The sequence below is a fragment of the Centrocercus urophasianus genome, unplaced genomic scaffold (genome assembly GCF_019232065.1).
Source record: "Centrocercus urophasianus isolate 14NV4802_14NV808 unplaced genomic scaffold, USGS_Curo_1.0 seq_11, whole genome shotgun sequence".
In the NCBI taxonomy this organism is placed as follows: domain Eukaryota; kingdom Metazoa; phylum Chordata; class Aves; order Galliformes; family Phasianidae; genus Centrocercus; species Centrocercus urophasianus.
Window position 1 is genome coordinate 23,308,330 of NW_024884253.1, and position 21,770 is coordinate 23,330,099.

General features: G+C 38.5%; 1 protein-coding gene across 1 annotated transcript in view; it reads right to left on the reverse strand.

Annotated features, from left to right (window-relative positions):
• Positions 1 to 1,975: 1,975 nt before the first annotated feature.
• NECAB1 (N-terminal EF-hand calcium binding protein 1) overlaps positions 1,976 to 21,770 on the reverse strand; it is a 53,900-nt gene continuing 34,105 nt past the window's right edge. Inside the window, exons 6-13 of the mRNA XM_042834616.1 lie at positions 13,431 to 13,567; positions 11,323 to 11,435; positions 10,579 to 10,655; positions 10,052 to 10,105; positions 9,506 to 9,618; positions 6,903 to 6,980; positions 5,398 to 5,489; positions 1,976 to 2,511 (exon numbers count right to left, since the gene is read on the reverse strand). Of these exons, the coding sequence (XP_042690550.1) occupies positions 2,483 to 2,511; positions 5,398 to 5,489; positions 6,903 to 6,980; positions 9,506 to 9,618; positions 10,052 to 10,105; positions 10,579 to 10,655; positions 11,323 to 11,435; positions 13,431 to 13,567 (693 nt within the window). The 3' untranslated portion in view covers positions 1,976 to 2,482. The remainder of the gene's footprint in view (positions 2,512 to 5,397; positions 5,490 to 6,902; positions 6,981 to 9,505; positions 9,619 to 10,051; positions 10,106 to 10,578; positions 10,656 to 11,322; positions 11,436 to 13,430; positions 13,568 to 21,770) is intronic.

The following is a 21,770-nucleotide window of genomic DNA, read 5'->3' on the forward strand; positions in this document are numbered from 1 at the left end:
TGAGAAACAAAAGCAGGCACACTTTCTCCCCTGTCCACTCTTTTTTTACCTTCATCTGAGCAGTGAAGGGGAATGGGAGCTGCAGTCAGTCCATAATGCTTTGTCTCTGCTGTTCCTTCGTTGTTGCTCTCTGCCCCTGCTCCAGTGTGGCATCCCTCTCACAGACTGTCTTTACTTGAATGAATCCTTCTTGGGTGGTTTCCCAAAGGCTGCAGCTCTCCAAGTCCCTCTCCAATGTGGCTCTGTACCATGGGGCCCATCGTTACGGAGCAGACTGTTCCAGCACGAAGACCCACTGGCAGCAGCTCTCAGACCTCCTGTTCTACCATGGCTCTGCTCCACAGGCTGCAGCTCTGGCTCTGGAGCCTGCTCTTGCAGGGGCTCTCTGTGGGCTGCGTGTGGAAATCTGCTGTGTGTGGTACACCATGGGCAAGCTTCTCCTGGGCTTCAAGAAACTTCTGCTCAGCTCTGGAGCACCTCCTGCCCTCCTTCTGCCCTGATGACGATGGCTGCAGACCTACTTTTCTCACACTTCTCAATTCTCTTTCCCGGCTACTGTTGTGCAGCAGTTTTTCCCAAGCATTGCTCATGGCTCAGCTCTGGCCAGCAGTAGATCCCTTTCAGAGCCACCTAGTGCTGGCTCTTATCTGACATGGGGTAGCTGCTGGGCTCTGCTCATAGAAGCCAACTGTGCTACTAAAATCTTGCCACATAAACCTCATACAGTAACTAATGTTGAGGAGAAAAATCTTCTTTGAGTATGTTTCTTTTTCATCTGAGAGTCTTAGAGTTTGGTTGATCTTTTTCCCCATTATGCATCAGAGGCAATTTCATTGTATAGCTCTCTTAAAACTCTTAAGCGATACACAAGTTTTTATGATTCATGCAAGTGTTTGTTTACTAGCAAACAAGTGGAGAATTTTTATTAGGAGGATGTGTGGCATCTACTAGAATGAGTTTCTCTGCTCCAGCACCTCTAAGCAGATAATTTCTTACAACTGGAAAAACATAATAAACCTGATTATACAGTGTCAGTTTTCAGTACCAGTTTAGCCTCTAGCAGTGTCATGGTCACTTTATTTTTTTTATTGCTAGATTAGTAATGAAAAGAAAATATACATACACCAGATGGACGTTGTGACAAAGTAAAAAAAGTCAACTAGATCTAAGGGAAAATGAGTGGTTTGTCTTTTACTTTGCTAAAGGCAGGAGAGATTTAAACTGTTCACTGATTTCTCATCTCAAGAGTGTAATGTGGATGTTAGGATGCCCTTTAAGTAGATATGTAGCTGGGTCACAGATTTCTATGTTTATAATAGTATCTGTGCCATTAAAGGAGGATATGACCTGGTTTTATTTTTTTCTTAAGTAGTTAAGATGCCTTGATCCCCAGCAAGTGCCTATATGTGACAGTTTTAAGAATGTCAGGTTTAGTCTTAGCCATAGCTTCTGGATTACAGAACCATACTGCAATGATTGCTTGCTTTTTATACCTGGTAATATTTTAGCTGAGGTGAAATAAAAATGGAGAAACACTACAAGGAAGAGGATATTCTATTGAATGTGACTTTCAAGTTATTTTTTGGCAACTATTTATAACCTGGAACTGCTCCATGAGTGAAGATAGTGATATTTTAGTTTGCAGAGCTTGTCAACCTGCCATTGGAGGGTGAGGTTACACCAGTCACTTCCTTCCATGGTGGGTGACGTGTACTGCTCAGATGCCAAAGGAACAGCAGGAAGTCTCATTAGGGAGGAAAGTATTTGTGCTTCCAGGTTTATGGTTATTTATGCTCTAGCAGTGGTTTCTCTAATGACTTCTCAGTGAACAACCAGTTTTAGGAGTTGCTCTGATTTTCTAAATGTTCAAGACAGAGCTCAAAGCAAATGAGCTGTGGAACATTAAACCTGTGGATCCAAAGCGGTTTGGCCCGCAGATACACATTTTTTCTTGCGAGGGAGAAGAGAGGGCAGGGGCCATAGGGGCTCTTAAGAGAAAATGGTGCTGCCTTGTCCTTTCTTGGGCAAAAAATTTCCTGAATGATAGTGTTAACATGAACAAATTATTCATTTATTCTCCTAAAGTAGACTTAGACATTTATGGAAATGTGTTTTCAACTTTATACCTGTTTCTCCGGTACAAGGAGAAAACAGCAGCATTAAGTAACAATTGTTTATTAATGCGCGACTAAAAGTATTCACAAATACACAGTCACACCAATCAAGATGCAGTTTTCTGTGACAGGACTAAATATGCACAGTTAACAGTTGAGCTTAGTTTTGTCTTTTTTTCAGCTTTTACAATGCATTATTTCACTAAACTGATCACAAGAAGGCAATGAATGTGATTTTCCATATTTTAGAACAGATTACATCCAAAGTATTGCAGTATCACGTGATAAACCTCTAACCCAGCACACCTGTGCACTGTTAAATGTTATTGTAGTGAAAAACATAACATAATTACTTGGAATCACAGCTTCTAGTTGTTATTGAGGACCCACCACGATGCTGAAAGAGAAAAGAGTTCATGTATTTACATATACAGTATTTCTATCACATAAACTTTCTAAATAGAATAGCTATAATGCATAAGTCACTGCTGGTGTAAAGAAATGGTCATTATATATGCAGCTATACAACAGCTGCACACTTTCAAGGACAGAACCACTCCAGGCAGGGGACGAACACTTACAACACTACCTGATCATAAATGGTAGGAGGATGGCAATAACATGAAAATTTAGATCTCTTTTTGATAACATCTCTGTCTGGGGTGGATTAGCACAGAATTAAGCACCCAAATCCCAGAGAGCAAACCACATAAATTCTCACTGAGGGCCTGCCTGTTCTGCTGCATGTGACAGTGCTGTTGCTGAGCAGTGTCTCCTGGGTTCTTCTGCTGCCATCAGTGACTTTCATTCCTAGTGACATTATTCAATCCTGATGCTGGTGTTTTGTTTTTATTTTTATGCAGGCTTAAGAGTGTTTTGCCTCACAGTGACTTGTAAAATGTCATTTTCATAAAAAGGAAACGGCAATCACTGAATTATACATAGAGCCAAAGTGAAACATATTTGTAGCTCTTTCCCCACAGCCCCTCCACACTGGCCTTTGGAAATTGAAATCTTGCAGAGAATAACAGCAAGATTTATGGAGAGAGACAAGGAAGCAGGGAAGGACTGTGACTGTATCTTAGGTGCCAAGTGCCCTTATTGGAGAGGTGCTCAGGGACTGTGCATTTTGCACTGTACAGTTTGGGGATTAAATTCATTAACACATTTGTTCCAGTGGCTGTGTCCATAAACCTATCAATTTCTGGCATTTATTTGAAAACAAGTTATTCCTGAAGAAGTATATTGAGAAGATGGTTAAGAATCCTGCTTCACTGTGAACTATTGAAGTCTAGTAGGCTCTGACACATCACTGGATTAATAAACTTTAACAACAAAAAATGTCAGTATAACGGTTTATTTCATGGATTATGGAGCCATAAACATTCAGTAGTTTTCAACGTTTTCTTCACTGAGAGCTACTTTAATGTCCTCAAATCCAGATTTTCACACAGAATCACAGAATCACAGAATTGTAGGGGTTGGAAGGGACCTCCAGAGATCATCGAGTCCAACCCCCCTGCCAAAGCAGGTTCCCTACACCAGGTCACACAGGTAGGCATCCATTCCATCCAATCCATTTTGGATTTAGGCAAAGTGTAGGCATTTCATGCATGTGAACTGAGTGATACCTGGCACTGTGATGCAATGCCCTGAAGTAATTTGGTCTGCTTGCAACAGGAGTGCAAGTTGTTAATAGTCACGGTTCCTATTAACTGATAGTAAATGAATAACAGTATTCAAACACTGTGTCTTCCCGAGTCATTCTTAGCTGTGCACCTGTAGTCATTTGAACTAATCCGCTGAGTAAAGGCTCGGGTTGTATGTAATGTTTGCAGCAGATTCAGATGATGATTTAGAATCAGATCAGCTCTTACTTAATCCAGGTGTGCCAAAAGGTGTAGCTGCATCTAAGCTAATCAGTTTGTAGAGTAAGGCCTGTCCTGTACTAGTTGAATGGATTGGTTTCTTTCTTCCTGATTTTACAATGATTTCAATTTACTTCGTCTAAAATTCTCCCATAAAATACACCTGCAATATTGCAGCCATCACTTTTTACTTTATAAACATTCTCTATGTTTCAAATAGAAATGCAATTTGTGTAGTTTATGCGTGTGGAACATTTCCCCTTAAAAAAAAAAAAAAAAAAAAAAGAACAAAAATCAGCTATCTAGTCTGATGTGCAAATTACAGATGCTGAATGGAGTGCTGTGAATGCGTGACTTCTGCTTGCCCAGCCCTGAGGAGCGCAGGCCGAGATGCGGCGTTTCCATGGCAACTGCAGGCCGCACTTCCCTCTGCAGGCACCTGCATGCACTCTGCATCCAATTTCACACGCTTCTCTATTGAGGCATTTATAAACAATGTATGTTTCCATTTTGTTCTATATTAATTGTACGTTCCCTAGCTGTGAATAAACCACCCTTGGAACGCTTCTGGCTACACCTAGCTCTTTGACACAAAGACCGTGTGAGAAAATGCTGTGTTGTTTCCTAAAGCCAAATTTATCTTAAATCCAGCAGTTTCCCAGTAAGACATAAGACTTGAAGGGATTCTTTGTTCATAAATGCAATCCCCTTGTATTGCAGGAATCCTGACTTAAAACCAAGGGTTTGGCTCGTGAGGTCTGAAAACTCATCTTTTCAAAGGTGACCTCAGGTATAAGGCTAGGTAATAACTTTATTTTACTTTCTTATTTTAAATTTAGGCTGTAGTCAGACATAAGGGGAATTAAGAGTCTTGCACTGTCTCTTTTAACGTTTCTCTGAAAAGGAAGGTGTATGGTTATTGGCTTGAAATAATAATTTGTAATCTTTGAACAGATTGCTTTTTCCCCATGTTTTAACACAGCAGGAAGCATGGTACAGTAAAACTGGTTAGCAAATCTGAATTACTAGTAATTAATGCTTCCTTCAGTTAATGCAAATATGATTAAATTTAATTCATCAGGAGGCAGTTCTCTTTGCCTGAAGATCTTGAACAGAGTCTATTTTATGATTTGCAGACAATATTGTATACTCTAGGTCATTTCTCAAGTAGCGTGTGCTATCAAAACATTTGTACCATATAACATAAAACAGTGGGGTTTATTTTTGCTGATGCATTTTATGTTTGTTTGTTTTTTTGCTTAAAATAAAACCATTTGGAGTCCCTTCCTCGTCCATACAAAAGCAGAACTGACTAAAGGGTGGTATTATGCAGTGGACTCATATAAGGAACACACTGATACAGCAGAACTCTTCACATGCAACAAATAAAACTTTGTGAAAAAAATGGTGTTTACCAGGGACTAGCATTGTTGTAATGAGCTCTGGAGTTTCCAGGAAGTCCACATTACTTCTTTGGAATGTCTTGCTGTAATTCATTTGAAGGTGGCTAAATAATTGTAAAAAATAAAAAATAAGAAGACAAGTATTAAGGGACTAAATATTTTTATGTGCATCAAATTTTTTGCAGTTCATGCCATAGGAGGGATTTTGTGTTTCTAAAGTTAGACAGTGATGATAATGGGAGAGGAGAGGAGACCTCTGTGAATTTCTTGCATGCTATACTAAATGAGCTTTTTGTTCCCCTGTACAGTTAACTGTTACTCTGATGTTCTTCTCTTGATTGTGACCCAGTATACCAGTTCTTATTCCAAATGTGCTGACCTTTGTTACTGTTGTTGCTTACCCTTTCTAACAGTAAACATGCCTGCTTTGAACTGGGGCTTTGTTCAAAAGGGAAGATACTAACACTTCTCCATCTTCTGTCAGAATTGTTTCTGTCTACAGATTTAGGAACCTAGTGCTTGGGGTTTTTTAATACTAGTTACGGGAAACCTTTTTGTTTCCATTCTTTTTTTAGCCGTATGTCTGCCACAGTCTAGAAATCAGCTGCTAGTCTGATCAAAAGAGACATTCTGGAAATCTGTTTGATGAGATGCTGTGATGTGCATTTGGGAGACTTTGGCAGAGCTCCCTTGTGAATGCTGCTCAGGTGTGTTGCTGGGTGCTGCACCTCCTCTCTCCTTCCTTGGCTCCTGCAGTATCCTGCAACAGCATCACTGAACTATGCTGAAGCTGCTGTTTCCTTATTTTTTTGTCTCTGATCAACTGCTACCTATCCAATGCTATACCCTTCTCTCTATTCTATTCAAACTGGCTGTGTTTTTCTGATGTTTTTATCTATAAGCTTCATTATATTTTAGTCTTTAGTAATTATATTGTTTTGAAGCAATGTGATATATTTAGCAAGAGATCACAGAATCACAGAATTGCAGGAGTTGGAAGAGACCTCAAGAGATCATCGAGTCCAACCCTCTGCTAAAGAAGGTTCAATATAATAGGTCGCACAGGTAGGCATCCAGATGGGTCTTGAATATCTCCAGAGGAGGAGACTCCACAACCTCTCTGGGTAATGTGTTCCAGTGATCCGTCACCCTTACCTTAAAGTTGTTCTTCTGCATGTTTGTATGGAACTTCCTACATTCAAGTTTTAGACATTACTTCCTGTCCTATCATTACACATCACCAAGAAGAGCCTGGCATCATCCATTTGCCTCCTATCTCCCTTCAGATAATTATAAATATTAATCAGATCCCCCCTCGGTCTTCTTTTCCCTAGGCTGAACAAACCCAGGTTATTCAGCCTTTCCTCATAAGGGAGATAAGGGGAGATCAATTAGCAGTAGTTAATTTGTATTCAGTTCTTGTACACAATTGCTCACATAATTGCTCTCTAATCGTCAAACCTTTATGTGTATATATGTATTAAAGCAGCAACAAATCCAATAACAGAACAGCTTACCTATTCCAGATGTTGCTGTTCTCCCAGAACTCATAAATAATGAAGCGGGAATCATTTGGAAGCTTCTGTATGGAAACACTAAGAAATGTAGAACAGAAGTAATTCAATCAAACATGTCAAAACTATTTCACATATGCATCCTTTCCCAGGTTTTCTGAGTATGAACAAAATAAAAGGATTTTTTTGAAACAAACAAACAGAAACCAACACACAGTCAAACAAATATGTGAATTTTGAGAACGATATAGCAAAAACTCATCTATAAGATTTTGAGGATTTTCATGGCTTTTCATTTTTTTTTTTTTTAATATTAATAACAGCTATGATGGTCTCATTTATGAAACTCATTTTTCACATTCCTCCAATGGTTAGAGTCTGAAGAAATGCAAATCAGTAATACAGAAAATCAGAGAAATGTGCTCCAGAGAGAATCGACCGACACAGCACGTTGTGCACACAGAACAGCTGAAGGGATAGAATGACTTGTGCTGCTTCACTGAAGAGTCTCTTCATGCAAAGTCTGCCCTTGGCTGTGAGACGCAGACCAGATGCTTTGAGAGCACATAGCAACAGAGTATCAAGACAAATTGATGTCTGATGAAGATAAGTTTGAAAATACTATCTCCTGATATTGCTTATTTGTTCTTAGGGCATTCAGCTAACATTTTATCATAGATAAAATGTGTCCCATAATATACTGATTGTGTACACCGGGTTATCCTGTTTATTGTCCTGAGTGTATCAGGTTCATAGCACATGGGGAAATTACACATTGTTTTTTAGATATATGGCACAGAAAGCATATGTATGTACTTCACTGAGTAGCCAAAATCTTTGAGCTTACTGGTGGTGTGCTTGAAAACTAACCTCAGATTATATTTCACACAGTAATAGCTAATGAATTCATAGAACTTACTGGTGTATGCAAAAATACACTGTAAAATATAAAAAACAATCAAGAATTTTTGGGGGAAGAAAAGAAGGTAAATCAATGGCATAAATAGCTCAACTTAAAAACAGCCGGTAGGTGGCATTGCAGATCTGCCAAATGCCTTTAAGCTTGGGAAAGAAAGTTCTTGCTTCGTTTTCTAAGTTGCATTCTGAAGTGGTGTAAGCTCTCATGCAAGTATGCAATCACTGAAGTTGGATGTTCTTTTTCAGAGGGACAGGGAGTGGCACTCTTTGTTCTTCCAGCTTAATTTTCTTGTTTTTATGAATATTGCTGGTAGAATGTGTCATGCTGGTACTGTGTCCAGTTCTGGGCTCCCCAGTACAAAAAAGACAAGGATCTCTTGGAAAGAGTCCAGTGGAGGGCCACGAAGATGGTGAAGGGCCTGGAGCATCTCTCCTACGAGGAAAGGCTGAGTGAACTGGGTCTGTTCAGCCTTGAGAAAAGGAGACTGAGAGGGGACCTGATCCAGGTCTATAAATATCTAAGGTGTGGGGGGCAGAATGGCGAGGCCGGACTGTTTTCAGTGGTGAGTGGAGACAGGACGAGGGGAAACGGCTGGAAACTGCAGCACAGGAAGTTCCGCACAAATGTGCGCAAGAACTTCTTTACGGTGAGGGTGACGGAGCACTGGAACAGGCTGCCCAGGGAGGTGGTGGAGTCTCCTTCTCTGGAGATGTTCAAGACCTGCCTGGATGCCTACCTGTGCGACCTGGTGTAGGGAACCTGCTTTGGCAGGGGGGTTGGACTCGATGATCTCTGGAGGTCCCTTCCAACCCCTACAATTCTGTGATTCTGTGATTCTGTAATCACTGTACTTGTGATGATCTCATAGCAATAAGGCTCACCAGTTAGGGACGTGGCAGGCAGACTTTGAAACTCTTGAATATATGAGAACCATATTGTGTACACATTATGAAAATATTTCATTGTGGTCTGTAATGTGTGTATAGCATAGCTTTTTCAAGTCTGTTAAATTCAGTATAGCGGTGAGTCATTTAAACTTCTTCTTAACCCTGCTCTAATGTTTTATTTCATTTGAAAAAGAGCGAAGCAAAAATACGCTATTGAAAATGTTGCTTTTCAGTTCTTTACATTCTTTATTAGGAATGAAAATTTAACAGTGACAAACTGAGGGAAAAGTTTTCAAAGCTTCCAAGCATAGAACTGGAAGACAAATTGATCAATTGCTCACTTCCCAGGTGAGCAAAAATGATGGATGGCAGATGAGTTTTCCAAAAGATGTTGTCACTTTAGGAGCTTCTGGAAGCTGTGAAATGGTGACCTAAAAGCCTTTAAAAATGGTACTGTATCTCTGGGATTATCTTTACGGTTTTAGCATGCGTTGGGGGGCAGGAAGATTACACACAGGAGTGTGAATGTGTTTGGTTTTTTTGTTGTTTTTTTTTGAAGACTCAGTGTTTATTTCATTCATGAGATTTTGTGATACTGCTGGAAGTTCACGCACATACTTTTGACATCTCTTTATGACTTCTGTTGTATTTGAGAAGTTCTGTATAAATACATGTGCATAATCACTCAGGAAAGAGGATGCTACTGATTCTCTCTTCATAAACTATCTCTACTTAGAGACTGTTCAAGAAAATAGATTACTTTCCTTTATTCAGCCCACAGACAGTAACACTGTACTTACTGCAAACAGCCACTCTGAGCAGAAGCAGACTCCACATACTGCTTCAGAGCAAGCCTGAATTCCTCAATTTCTTCTTCTATCACAGACATTTGACGTTGAACGATCATTATGTGCTAATGCAAAAAAAATAAAATAATAATAATAATTTGTATCTTCCTATGGATTTCTTGTACTTCAAACTAAATAAAGTCTATTATAATAAATCAGAATATGCAGTCATCAAAGATCTTCATAATCTGGTTGACCATGGGCCTGGGCACCCTGCTCTGGGTGTCCCTGTTTGATCAGAGGTTGGGCCAGATGGACCCAGGGAGCTGTGACACTATTTCCTTCTTACATGAGCTTTGTTTGAATGTATCCTTTGAAAACAATGTAGAAGTTAGTACTAAAGTTTTGTATTTTAAGTTCTATTCTGTTGTCTCTTTCACGATGTATTCTGCAGACTAAAAATTATTCTTTTTTTAAGAGAGACAAGTTGAGATTGTTGCATCAAAACCTAGCATTGAAAATCAAACACCAAAACATGTTATCTTGGGAAATACTTACAGATCTTGCATTTTCTTCCAAAACTTCTTCTTCAAATGGCTCAAGCTTCAAGTCCTTTCAGCAGTGTTTAAAAAAAATTAAAAAAAAGAAGTGTGAGTAAACAGATATACCTTGATCTTACCATTTAAAAATTATTTTCATAATTGTATTCTCACATCTCCAGAAATTATAATTAAATGTCTTCTTTATTATCTGCAAACCAAATGTAAACACTGCTTGCAGAATCTTGTGTGTTTCAGTGTTTAAATTCAACCCAAGCTGTTCTGCCAAGTTTTATTAACAATACTGAGCAGGCAGTGCTTCACTTGTAATAAATCTGCTTGTTCACAATTGTTTGTTGGGCTTAAAGAAGAAGATGTCTTAAATTGCGTGGACTATGGAGAGGAGAAGGGATGGTAATTTGAAGTAGACTTTCTGCATAAAGAAAACTTCATGCAGAATAAACTTATCTAGGGGAGATTATGACAGATTGGACCAGAAATCTTTGCTGGAAATAAAAGGACAAGCAGAAGAAAAGAAATGCACACCTTCTTTTCCAGCCTGTCAATCAGCTTCTGAAGTCTGCTTATCTGGGTCATCCACTGGCTCTCTTCCTCAATCCAGCCTTTGGAATTCATAAATAATGAAGAAGAAAACATTACTAAATGCTGGAACATACCATTTTCATCTATTTTGTAAAAATCATTAACTTATCTTGCAACTTATTTTGCTTCTCAAAAGAAGACCGTGCTGCAATCACTTCAGTGTTCATTTAAGTGTAAATAATGTTAAAGCATAATTTGTCCATCCGAATGTTTTACTTTCTTCTTAAGATACAGTAGAAATCCAATACAGAAAGAAAACTATGTTCTAAATTAACTCTGGTGTTTTGAAGTCGTGATGATAACAGAAGAGAGGAATGCTCTGCTCTGCAGGTGGAACCAGGTTATAAGCTGAAGCTCTGCTTCTGCCTAAGTTATGCTGTCGCTTTTTCATTTTTATCTATAGGCTATAAATATTAACTAAGAAATGCTGACTCAACTGACAGACCCAAAATAATATCCCAGTTTGGCCCATATTTATGTATTTATTTTTTATCCATTCTTAGGCTACATACTTATTTTCCCTACAGTTTGAGCTAGTACCTCCTATATTGAATTGAAAGTTGATGTGTGTCAGTAAAGGATCTGAATTAGTAAGCACATATAAATTAAAGTTTTGAGATGAAGATTTGTTTCTTCTCCACATATGGATATGTGTTTTATAGACATTTAAATTGTGAAATGCCATACCTGTGTTAAATTGAGGGTTACTGGGTGATAGGCTGTTGCTCCTTTGAAGCCTTCGAGCAGAGCGTTTTCCTGGCCATTGCACTGAGAGCACTTCTGGTTTTGTTGGACCTTGTCTGCACAGGAACACAGGACAGTTCATAAGGTAACACATATGAGGGAGAGTTCTGTTCTCCTCTTTCTGTTTTCAGAAATGTCTTCATCTCCTTCATCTCTTTGTATCTGCCACTTTAAACTAAGAAAAAATAAATTAGGAACATCTATTGCTACTACTGAATTCTTTTCCAGATAATTTTGCTACAAATAATTATTTGTGTTTTTAATGACTTTAATGACCACATTGCTTGTCATAAACAAGGAAAAAAGGGAGGGTTAAGATGGCATCAGCCTATCTTTCAGAGAGTGAAAGCTCAAGGTCTGTCAGTGACATGGTTCTGACCTAGCCTGAAGAGCCCTCCTTGCAGTGTCATCTTGTGGTATCATCTCTGCAGAACTGGGGTTATACAGCAGCTGAAACTAAGGGATAAAGTTCACATTGAGGAAAATGTAACTGTATTAAGGAGGTATTTTTTGGGTAGCACTTGCTGCCACATATGAACAAGATAAAATCTCTTAACACTAAAGCCAAATTATGGCAGTTCCCCAGTGTAAAGACTTAAATTAGCTTAGGATTGCCTTAGTGGGGTTATGCGTCAGGCAGTTTCCCCCGTGTTAATTCAAGCATAATTGAAGATGATTTTGCATTGAGACTGAGGCATCTAGAAACTAGCCAGATTTTCTCCAAAATAGCTGTAGTTTAAGTGCTCAGTTTGCCTGGCTTCTCTATTGCTACCTCAGAAAGCAAGGAAGATGATATTTGGCTCAACAGCTCACAGCTTCTTCTCATTTTCTTTGCCATGGCACACACTAGCTATCCAAGAGGATGTTTCTGAACAGTTGTAGTGGTAAAACTGGAGGAAGAACTGTCTGTAATGTCCTGTTTGGAAGTCAACACAGAAGAGAAATCTGGCAGCAAAAAGGATATTTGTATTGCCCAATTTTACACATCCAAGGTAGTTGTTTGAGTTACAAGGACTCAAGAAGGCTAGAGATGCTGTCCTAGAAGGTATGTCAACTTGTGATTAATGCAGAGGATAGCTTAAAGCACCCAAATTAGCCTCCAGCTCTGAACTGGCCATTAGAGACTTCTTTCTCTCTCACCTAGAAAGATGTATGTGCAAATAGAGGGGTTTATATGCTGTGCCTGCTCTGTACACCTTTTAAAACCTATGTGATTCCTGTGGTCAAGCTGTGGCACAAAACCCCAGCATGAGACTCGTGTACTTCAGGAATCTCAGAACCAACAGGAAAGAAATTAAGAGAATGACAGTATGAAAAAACAACACATTTTATAACATAAAGAAGTGTTGAGATCTTAGCCCATGGAACACAATGGCTTGTGTTTTGCTCTCCCTTTCATCTCTGTAATAACTTACTGAGGATAACAAGACCATGAAGCCAAGCACCCTTTCAGAAATGTTGCAGCTTTTGATCCTACAGATTCTTATCTATGAGGAGATGCCATTAAATTCAGCTAAACTTGGATATTGATTACCAGGTGATATAGAGCTCATAGACTTAGGAGTGAACCAGTACTATGGCCTCATGTTGCAGCACGAAGCTGTAACAAGTAAGACCCTGGCTGTTTCTCTTCTTCATGTTGGGAATGTTGTGCGACCAGGAATAAAAAAAAAAAAAAGCAATCATAAAGCCAGAAGAAGCAGACAAAGAAGCAGTCAGTGACCTTGGTTATTTCGGAGTTCTACACGTTGCATTCATCTTTCTGTATTTGATATTAAATAATCAATGGATTTTAAGAGGTCAAAGGAGCAAAGATTAGGATGCAATAAAGTGCTCTCACACTTAGCCTGTTCTCACTCCTACATGCAGCCTGCCATATGATCAGAGTGCAAACCTCTTGCAGTCAATTTGAGGAAAACTATCAGTGAGTTCCTATGGAGAATGAAAAACGAATTCTTATTTCTCCTGTTATTTCCTGCATCAGGGTGCTGGATGAAACACAAAATATCTGAGTGGTTTGTGGTGGCCCCCTTCCCATGCTGGCTACCAACCTTTCCTGCCGAGTCTGCTCCTCTGTGGTTTCCATGGCACACTCCAGGGAAGCCTGGAGGGACTGGAGCTGGTTCAGCGTTTCCTTCAGGAGAAAGCGAGTCACGAACTGCTCCAAATTAGAAGCTTCTTGATAGTCCTAAAATTACATTAAAAAGAAAATGCTAAGGATTTGCTTATTGTGTTAGAAATGAATTTCCAAGTATGAACACTCTTCCCACCCGAGATAAGAGAGGCCCAAGCATAAATTTCAACAACACAGTTTCTACTAAAAAAAACCCTCCTCCTCATGTTTTTTATCTCCAGACGATTGCAATACCATATTACTTCCTACCCTTGGTTTGGGTAAGCCAATATATACTTGACAACTACTGAAGCAAATTTAGAATTTTTATTCACATCCATTCTTGTGAAATGTAATTTATTTGGCCCTGTGGCCTGTCTGTGCCAGAGCCATTGGGCAGGCCAGGTGATGGGTGATGCTGCCAAACCGCTGATGGAGTTTTCCAGAGCAGCATCACACAACACCTGCCCTGCCCAAAGCTCTTCCCATCATCAGTTTGGCTCAAGGACTGCCAGCACCAGAAACAGTGAATTTTGAATACAGGTTTTGGTTCCCATTATTTGTTCAATTATTTTGGAAGCCCCTTTTCTTTCAGTTCATTAATGACTCCAGTTATGATCTTGCTCTATATCAGTGTCAGTTAAGCTTTGCTGAAAAAGTTTCATTAGATGCCATCAAAGTATGCAAGAAATCAACTTTATGTTTAAACATCTGTTCAAAACAGAAAAAGGTTTTTGAAGAATTCATGCAACTGCTCACTCCATCAGTCACCCCAGGAATCAGATTTCCATGGACAGAATCAACATTAACATTTCCAGTAGCCCAGTTGTGCACACAGGTAAGTGCTGTGTGAGGGAAGAATTAATACAATATTGTAACCATATGCAATAAAGTAAACAACCCCTTCCTTTTCCATACAAACATGCAGAAGAACTTCTTTAAAATAAGGGTGATGGATCACTGGAACAGGCTGCCCAGAGAGGTTGTGGAGTCTCCTTCTCTGGAGATATTCAAGATTCATCTAGACACCTACCTGTGTGGCCTATTGTATTGAACATTATTCAGCAAAGGGTTGGACTTCTTATTTATAAATTTTTAAAAGAGGCATACGAGATTCTCAGTCTACCTTTTGAACAAATACCTAAGATTCATACCAGTCCCATAAACAACATTTTTTAGAAACCTTTCTGTGTAGTTCATCTTATTATGCAACACAACATCTGATTTCTCCTTCTAAATTTTCTGACCCCTTAATTGCAACTGATGTAAAACTCGGTTACACCTGATGGAAATCATGTAAGTTCCAACAATTTTGATTCTATGTGGCATGTAAAAACCTGTACAAATCTTTATAGTATGGACAGCTAAATAAACCCCCGTGGCTGAAATCCCTGGTTTGTTTCATTTCTCAACTGTCACCAGCGCACTTGGAAATAAATGAATAGAACATGACAGAAGTGACCATTTTTAATAAGTTTTTTAATCAAAGCAATATGACAAGAGGAGGAGAAGAATTAATCTGTCTGAAAGTTCTGTGTATCCAAAAATAATCTCATTACAGCTTCCCACTCATAGTTATGGTAAATCTGAGAGCAGCATGCTGAATTAGAACTTAAAATGTACGTCAATAATGTTTCATTTTGCAAACTGCCTGGGTGGGCCTGTGCTGTTGGGCACAGTGTAAACATAAGCTATGTGATCTTTGCTGAAGCCAGCTCCTTTCTGACTCCTTCAGAAATGCTTTCCTGCATATGAAAGTTATTAAAGTCTTTTTAATCAGACTTACTCCATGTTCATTCACATACCAGGAGTTCTTTTTTTTCCTGTTCTGTTGTCCCACAGTGGTATCTTTAAAGCCTTCCCAGTGGGAAAGGTCCCTATAATCTATAATCCTTGAAAATGGTTTAGGGCTACCTTGTAAGGTGCACAGATTGTTTACATAAAGATAGGCTAAGCGGATGGTAACACCATCTGTGGGAGTCTAGAATTATCAAAGATTCTTTCCTCATAGTTATCTTTTACCCAAACACTGGTATGGTCAGTTAGGTAAATGGTTATTTAATGTTTTTCTTTAATCAGAGAATTAACAACAACACTATTTCTACAGATATTATTTAAAGTTCCATTTAACTTCCTATCGTTTTTGCAAACCTGATTAATTTATGGACTGAAACCAGTGGAAGTATTTCTATTGCTTTAAATGAGGTCTCTCTGTATATCCCAGTTGAAGTGCTCATTCCTTCTGTGGAGGATCAAAGTGCCTCCTATGTAACAGACTGGAAGGTCTGACCAACTTGTTGAGTGCCAAACTCCTGCCTGCTCACACATAACTGTTACTTGTGTAATTAATTTGTAAGAACAGTTATGGCAAAAAAAACCAAAACAATAATCATTTACAAATTATCAACATTGGAATAATTTAAGTCATAGAGGAAAAACAGATTTTCAGCTACAATTCAAATTATATCTTAACTCCAGTTCTTAACAAAGAGGAATTAACAGCCATGCTTTGCTATCACCTCAGCATTCTACTTCCTACAGAAAAGGGCCTTAATTTCTATCTTACTAAAGAGCATTTCACCAAATGAAAAAACATGTTGATTTTGAACTAAGAAAAATATGTACCAATGTATTAGGTGTGTATTGTGTTATAATCAGACTAACTGGCAAGCAGAGTATTTATATTGTTGGCATTGTCCCAGTTAATAATTAGATCAACCGATGGCTTCTGTACATAAACTTGAAAAATGATCTTTTCTTGCATGTTCTTGAATTACAGTTCATTAGCATACATATTATACTATACAGCAGTTTGGGAAGTCCAAATGAAATAAGTCTTTGTTAACATATCATTCTAGTTGTTAGTTTTACTGACTGTGAGTGAATGAGGGCAATTTTCCACAGACAGCTGTGACCTTTGCAAGCAGCTAAGATTTGAGTTCCCATTAATGCTACTGAGGATGCATATAATTAGTGATTTCCCTAAGGAAAAGGTCACCATGGTCTTTAAAACTGGCTTACAGCTACCTTAACACATGCAGAAGAGGAATCCTTGTATAAGGAGGAGTATTTGAGACTTAAGTATCCCTGAGGGAGCCCACTTCTCAGCTGCCACAGGTTGTCTCTCTGGATCCCATCAAGCCCTGGCTCCAGCCCCATCCTCTACCCTCAGGTGACCTGATGCTGACTCATTTATCAAAAAAGCAGCTCCCCGAGGTGGGGCAAGATGGGAATGCCTGTGTTCATTTACCTAGAGGCAAGCAAACTAAAAGTGACTGGGACATAAAGAAAACTGAAATCTTTCTGAAGAGATGGGATATGAGGCAAGACCCACAAACTTCACAAACTTACGTGTAACTGACATCTGCCAGTCATCTATTCCAGACTCTGTACAGAGCAGGGCCAGCTCTGTAAATCATAATCATCATAGAATCATCATAGAATCATAGAATGGCAAGTCCATGGTACTGCTTTTTTTTTTTTTTTGCTTTTTTTTTTTTTTTTTCCCAGCAATGAGTTTGAAGAAACAGCTGCCTGTGCTGCATTGTTGACCTCTTTTGTGATTTCCAAGATGTGTCCAAAAAGAGAGCATCTTCACATTGCTGGGAAGTCGTCTAGCTCCACCTATTGTCATGTTTCTCTTGGTAATCACAGAATCATAGAATGGCCTGCTTGAAAAGGACCTCAGTGATCACTCAGTTTCAACCCCCTGCTATGTGCAGGGTCGCCAACCACCAGACCAGGCTGCCCAGAGCCACATCCAGCCTGGCCTTGAATGCCTCCAGGTATGGGGCATCCACAACATCCTTGGGCAGCCTGTTCCAGTGTCACCCTCTTGGATGAATTCCTCCTAATATCTAACTTAAACCTCCCCTGTCTTAGTTAGATAGATATCCTATCTTCCCTCAGCCTCTTCTCCAGACTGAACAAACCTAGTTCTGTAGCCTTCTCCTTCCTATAGTATCACTCATTATTTTATGTTGCGTAGCATTATTTTATTAATTATTTATTTGTTCTTTATTTGTAGCACTATATATTGCATTTAGTACTGTTACATGACTGAAATTTCCTATTTCCTATTTTATTTGTAATCTCAAATTCATTTCATAAAAAATTGCTCGCACATCTTTACAGAAAACACCCCCAGGCAACTGAAAAGTACTTATCATTGAATCAAAATGAGTCCAGAATAGATCTGCCCTGTAACATGTAGATGCAACATCAATGGGACATTGTCCTAGGTTATGATTTTAAATTCAGGATACAAAATTAGGCAGAATAGCTGTAGACAGAAGAAACCGAATTCATGCCCTTTTCATTTCAATGACTAAGATCTATTTCTTCAGACAGTAGGATAGCATCATAACAGAGTTGGACAGAAGCCAGATCCAGAGATGCTCACTATGTAGTTCAGTGGCTTCACACAAACTCAACTTTTAGCATATCTTTTTTGAAAGAGTGAGTGGATGCATAACATCCCAAACTATTGAATAGATGCAACTTCAATTTTAAAATGCAGCACAAATGTAACAAGTCTACTAAAGTACTATATTTCAAATAATCTGCCTGTTTAAATTCTGCCTAGAGAACTGGAACAGTGGCAAAGTCTACTTACCACTTACAATGGTGACCTACGAGCAATGACATAAAATAGCTACAGGTGCCTATAGGAGAATACTGACACTCATTTGAAAAAGCATCCATGAGAAAACCAGTCTATCACTCTCCTTTACTGGGATTATTGAAGGAATAACATACTCTTCTTGCAATAACTTGTACAAAAGTCATACCTAAATGAAAAGTAAGCTCTATTTAAAGTCCTACTAAGAGCACTGGGTAGCACAGAGAAAAGTAACTGTCTTATATCAGCAGGTAGCAAGATAAATGTAATGCCACTGCTCCTGGAAGAAAGTTGTAAGAATAGAAGTAAAGCATCAAAGCTGACAGAAGAACAGATGAATGGATTTTTTGTTTGTTTTTCTGCTGTGAAGTTATTTCTATGCACTTCCTTGCTTAGAGGTGTGGATATCAACTTAATTAAGGTTATGTTCTTTTCCTTTTTTTCCTTTTTGTTTATTTTTTAAGGTCTGACTATTTAGCACATCATTTTTGGGAATATTTGAGCATTGTCTCCTTCTGACCCAGTAGGTGTGAGACTTCCACAAAGAACAAAGGAGTTCCCAGGAATGTCCTCTCATGAGAAAAAGATGAAGGGGATGTATCTGTAGAATATGCCTGCACAACTGGTCAGAATTTGTTGCTTGCAGCTTGCTGAGTTTATCTGCATTGACTTGACTTGCATAATATTATTTGACTTGACTTGTCCATAATATTAAATTTTATAGTAGAAAATAGTGCACAATAAAATCCCAAAATATCATTTAATAATGTCTTTGCATAAAAATAGCTACTTAGCCATAGAATTCTCTCTGCCTGGTAGCAGAGAGCAACTGGTGATATATTTAGCACTGTTGCCAGCATTTGTCTCCTCAGATGAGATTATAGCAGACAGCTGAAGAACTGCTTAGTGTATGGATTTAAGCAAAAGGGATCCAGACTCCAATCCTAACCACTGGCAAGTCTGTCTCATCAAAGATTAGGGGAAGAAAATAAATGGAATAGAATATAGTATGATCTTATATCCATTCAAGGGGATTACCACCACTGGGTTTTTACCAGAAGACAGCTGATAATAAATGAAAGTGCACCATTTTCTCTGCTATCACAAATGCCTTGATTTGATTTACTAATTGGATGATAAATATTCTGAGATGTTTTCTGAAGTGAAATTCGGAAGTGCTCCTTCTTCCTGGAACTCTCCTTTGCTTATGATCTTCTAACTAGTGTCGTATACCTTCAAGAGAATTATGAGATTCTAAACATCTTCTAAGTAATTATGAGAATCAAAACCCCTTGTCTCTGTAACGGAAACAACTACAAGAGTTTCTTCAGTTTTTCAGTGTCCATTTAAATTAGTAAAACAGAGTTAACAGTTATTAAAAGATGGCCCAAAGCAGACAAATTTAAAGGAAGAATTAGCTGTTAAGTTATATGTGAGTTAGGCTGCAGTGATATATTTTTATCAGTTGCCTTACAGTATTAAAAATAGTCACTGCATGCAGCAGTATTACCACTGCTGCTCTCTCTGTCTTGAACTTCATTTGGCTACCTTCAGATTTTATGTAATCTTCATCCTGAATAGATTTCTCTTTTTTTATTGGGAATAAAAGGAAAAACTCCTTTTTGTTCCAGCGCTGCATTTCCAATGGAATCTGGCTATCTTACCAACTTGAAAACATCAAAAAGGTAGATGGCTGTGGAATTTTAGACTGACACTGACCCGAAAAAGCGTAACAATGAATGTAAGAAAAAAATTAACTGGACTCAAAGCTTACACATGAAAATTAATGATCAGGATACCTGCCTGACACTAATCTCAGGCAGCAGGAATGTAACAGTTATTCAGTACATTAATTCTGAGAAAGGTTAATTTGCAGAAAGTGCACTTTCAAAAAGACCAAGACAACGATTGTGGAAAAAACTGATAATAAATTCCAATCACGTGCAAAGACTACTGCCAGCCAGTCTAACACATATTTTGACAAAACAAAAAAACCAACAAGCTGAAACTTCATTTTAACTCAAACATAATATTAGTCATGAAACTCTATTGCTGAGATACTGTCATATAATTTTTTTTTTTTCCAGCTATTTTGTTTAAGGAAACAATTTATATAATTTCTTCTGTTACTCAAATACGCAATTTAAAAAAAAAAAATTAGGATATTCTGGTTTGTAGTGGTTGTCAAGCCATCAAAGTGCAGTGATTTGCATAATTACTATAACTGCACTGTCAGTAACTAAATTGCATGTCCCTGCATTACTCTTTCAGCTCTTATAATCTCCTCTCTTACTTTAACTGGCTCCTATTTTTAGACTAATCATGATTTTTTTCAGTAGTAACAAGGCTGCTTTTCTTTTTTCTTTTTCTTTTTTTTTTTTTTTTTGATTAAAGCAGAAAAGTAAAAAGTAAATGCGTTCATAGAAGCAAAGAATTAGATGTGATGTGTCAGTCAGTAAATCCAGCATCTTTCTGTTGTTGCATGCATAGAATCATAGAACCACTGAGACTGGAAACAACCTCCAAGATCATCCAGTCCAACAATTCACCTGCCACCAATATTTCCCCATTAAACCATGTCCTTTAGTACAACATCTAAACATTTCTTGAGCACTATGCCATAAGCTTCTGTAGTGAGAATGCAAAGTCACAGCCTGGAACAATAATTGAGCACCTGGTGGTGAGGCAGGGCCAATCCAGGGGCGTTCAGGTGCATGCAATGCAACTGAGTGACTAGAAGTTGTGGAATCAGGATTGACCCCTTCCCAGACCTCATTTAAGGGTTGGCAATAGAGGCAGGGGTATCTCTGTGGAGATCTCTGTGTACCTGAGGCCTTCTGAGGATACACAGCTTTTTTCCTTTGTTTCTGTGCCCGTGGCATTTGACTTGGTCTTCATGTGCTGCAGCCTGGGATCTTGCTGCTCTGCTGTCATTGTTGTGCTTTTCATTGTGCTACAACTTCCCTTAATGCTTTTTTTTTTTTTTTTAAGCAACATGTAAAAACCAGATTTTTTTTTTTCATTTTTTAATGTTTTCGTCTGATATGCTTGGAAGGCTCTTCCAGAACTTGACTTTTCTAGTGAATAGGAATTATCCTTCATTTCCATCCTTTTTTAATATTTGCATGTTTAAATACTGGGTATAAATGAGATATGCTTATAGCTATTTACGTGCTATTTGCTAACTTGCTGAGCTTTGTCTCTAGCTGTCGTAAACAGATCATGTGTCTTCCCCACTGAATAGTTGCGAAGAAGGAAAGAGAAGTTCATCCAAGGCAAGGCTGTGAGACTTCACAGTTTAAAAAAAGAGAAACTTTGTGGTGTTCTCACTTCGTATGTTTGTCTACCATTTCTTTTACTGTAAGGTTGCAGTGCTTTTATCTCCAAAAGACCTGTACATCTTTATTTAAGTGTGCACTCAGAGGTTGTATCTCTCTTGGTTCAAATTTGAATGTGTAAGGCATTTGTTCTGGTCACAGTGCTTTCTGGCTTTTGTCTACTCAAGAAATCCCTTGTTGTATTGTTGAGGGAGAAAAGAGTAAAAACAATGAAATAAGGATGTTGAAAAGAAACTGCAGAGGAAGAGATGAAGGGGATATCTCTAGGAATTGGTTTAAACAATTGCTGTTGTGCTGACAAGCCCATGTGGGAAGTTTC